General features: G+C 40.3%; 1 protein-coding gene across 2 annotated transcripts in view; it reads left to right on the plus strand.

The window, feature by feature from the left end:
• Ube2t (ubiquitin conjugating enzyme E2 T) overlaps positions 1-1,180 on the plus strand; it is a 13,611-nt gene extending 12,431 nt beyond the window's left edge. The window contains exon 7 of one of the 2 annotated variants that reach the window (XM_021198822.2): positions 800-1,180. In XM_021198822.2, the coding sequence (XP_021054481.1) occupies positions 800-946 (147 nt within the window). In that variant the 3' untranslated portion in view covers positions 947-1,180. The remainder of the gene's footprint in view (positions 1-799) is intronic. The other variant, XM_029539057.1, reaches the window with a different exon arrangement.
• The last annotated feature ends 1,263 nt before the right edge of the window (positions 1,181-2,443 follow it).

A 2,443-nucleotide genomic window follows, 5' to 3' on the forward strand; every position in this document is an offset into this window, starting at 1 on the left:
CTAGATGACACTGGAGGGCGGGCAGCATCTGCTCCTCTAACAGCTGTCACCCTCTGACTAGTTGACACTGGAGGGCGGGCAGCATCTGCTCCTCTAACAGCTGTCACCCTCTGACTAGATGACACTGGAGGGCGGGCAGCATCTGCCCGGTAGTTTTCTGTTCTTGTGAGTAGCAGGGAGAGAGGGAAGGTAAGCAAGTTTTTCTGATTTTTTTTTTTTTCCCTTTTAATATTGAGCCAGGGATTAGTTAAAAAATAATGAGAAGGGAAAGTTTTATTTCTTATGGGACCACATTTATAGAAAAAGGTGTTTAAGTTGATAGTGTTTTGTTTTCTTTTTGAGACAAGGGTTTTTTTGTTTTTTGTTTGTTTAGGTTTTTTGTTTGTTTGTTGAACTACTATGTGCTGGCCTAAAACTCAGTAGTCCTCTTATCTTAGCCTCTTGATTATTGTTGTTGTTTTGTTTGTTTGTTTCGGTTTCTTTGAGACAGAGTTTGTTTATGTAGCTGTGGCTGCCATGGAACTCAATCTGTAGACCAGGATGACCTTGAACTCAGAGATCTGCCTGCTTCTGCTCCTGAGTGCTAGGATTAAAGGAGTGTGTCACTACCGCCCGGCACCTCTTGATTGTTGTAAACATACATCATTGTGCCTAGTTTTTTAAAATTAGACAAGGATGCTTTTGAAAGAAACACATGCCCACTAAAATCTTAAAACAAAGAATATCTGGACATAGCATTACAGAGCTACTTTTTCCATTGACGCTGTAGATGTTGTGTTTCACCCTCTCTCCTTTGCAGGCTGATGAAGAGGAGCTAGGCACCTCATCGGAAGTTGGTGACTCTGAGGAAAGCCATTCCACACAGAAAAGGAAGGCCAGGCCTCTAGGGGGAATGGAAAAAAGGTTTTCCCCTGATGTTCAGAGAGTCTGTCCTGGTCCCTCTTAGTTACGGCAGTCTGTGTCAAGGTGGTCTCTTTTGCTTGCTTCATTTAAATGTTTTTCTTTGTGTTTGATGACAAATGTTTGTATCCTTACAAAAGACCTTGTATGTTTACGAATTCTGCCATGCAGCGATTCTTTAAGGATAGTTTGTTTTATTTATCTTGTACATATGTATTTAGAAAACTTTTAAACTTGAAAAATAAATAATACTTAATGTTAAGTGTGTGTTTATACGAAATGTGTGTCTGGGAGTGAACTGCTTATAGTGCTATATGATCAGAATGTTAAAATATTTTGTCAACTTACCATCACTAGAGACACAATGTTTGAATACATGAAAAATGGTTGTTAAGAATCATTGCCCTAGACTTTGGCGAGTGTGGTTTTCAGAAGCCTTAAACTGTGGACTGAGGCAGTGCCCTTTGCCAGTGCTTTTGCTCTGGGATTTATGTAGCTGGGAATTACTACAGTGTAACTTTCATTTGTTCAACAGTCTCTTTTGTTGTATGTTGAGACAGAGAGTTGCTGTGTAGCCAAGGCTAACCTCAAATGCACAGAGGAGTGTCTGCCTCCCAAGTACTGGGTTTACAAGCATATACCACCTGCCTGGCCTGTGACAAATACTATTCTGCACAATTAGTTGCCAGACTTGAATCCTCTGTGACTTCATAATATACTTGTCTTATGGTGGGTTTGGGGTGTTACTTGGCCAGCAGTTTATCCTCCCAGACCTGTTATCCCGTTAAATGACAGAGGTGACAGACTGGAGTATGAATCAGCTGATGTAGGAAAACGGTATCTGTACTGTGTGAATGTAAAGGGAATATAACGGCTGGACCTGCCTAGACAGAGTCTCTATATGTCTCTCTCTGTATCCCAATATAGCAGTGGTGGTTTTATACATAAGGTAATGCCACAATAGGTAAAATGCATCTCTGGATAAGTTTGTGTTCTGTATCTGCTGTCACTCAGTAACAAGCTGCTATATGTGTCCTGACTTATACAGAGAAAGTCAGTGTGAATGTATCTGCTCGTTAATGACGGGTAACATTTGCTAAAAATGCAAATTTCTGATTTCTACAGATTGGGATTAAACTCATGGCCTTGCATATGGTAGGCAGATGTTGTATTGCTGAGTTATTATATTACCTACCCTTACAGATTTTTCTTTAAAACTATTTAATGTTATGTGCATATGTGTTTGTGTAGGTGTATGCACATGTACCTTATGCATGCAGGAACCCAAGGGGCAACAGACCCTCTGGAACTGGTATTACAGATGGTTGTAAATTGCCCTGTGGGTAATGGGAACCAAAGCCAGGTCTTCTGCAAAAGCAGTAAATGCTCAACTCCTGAGCCATCTTTCCAGCCTCCTTTACAGAATTCTTTTTTTTTTTTTTAAGATGTATTTATTTATTATATGTAAGTACACTGTAGCTGTCTTCAGACACTCCAGAAGAGGGAGTCAGATCTTGTTAAGGATGGTTGTGAGCCACCATGT

This window comes from Mus pahari, chromosome 5 (genome assembly GCF_900095145.1).
Source record: "Mus pahari chromosome 5, PAHARI_EIJ_v1.1, whole genome shotgun sequence".
NCBI lineage: Eukaryota > Metazoa > Chordata > Mammalia > Rodentia > Muridae > Mus > Mus pahari.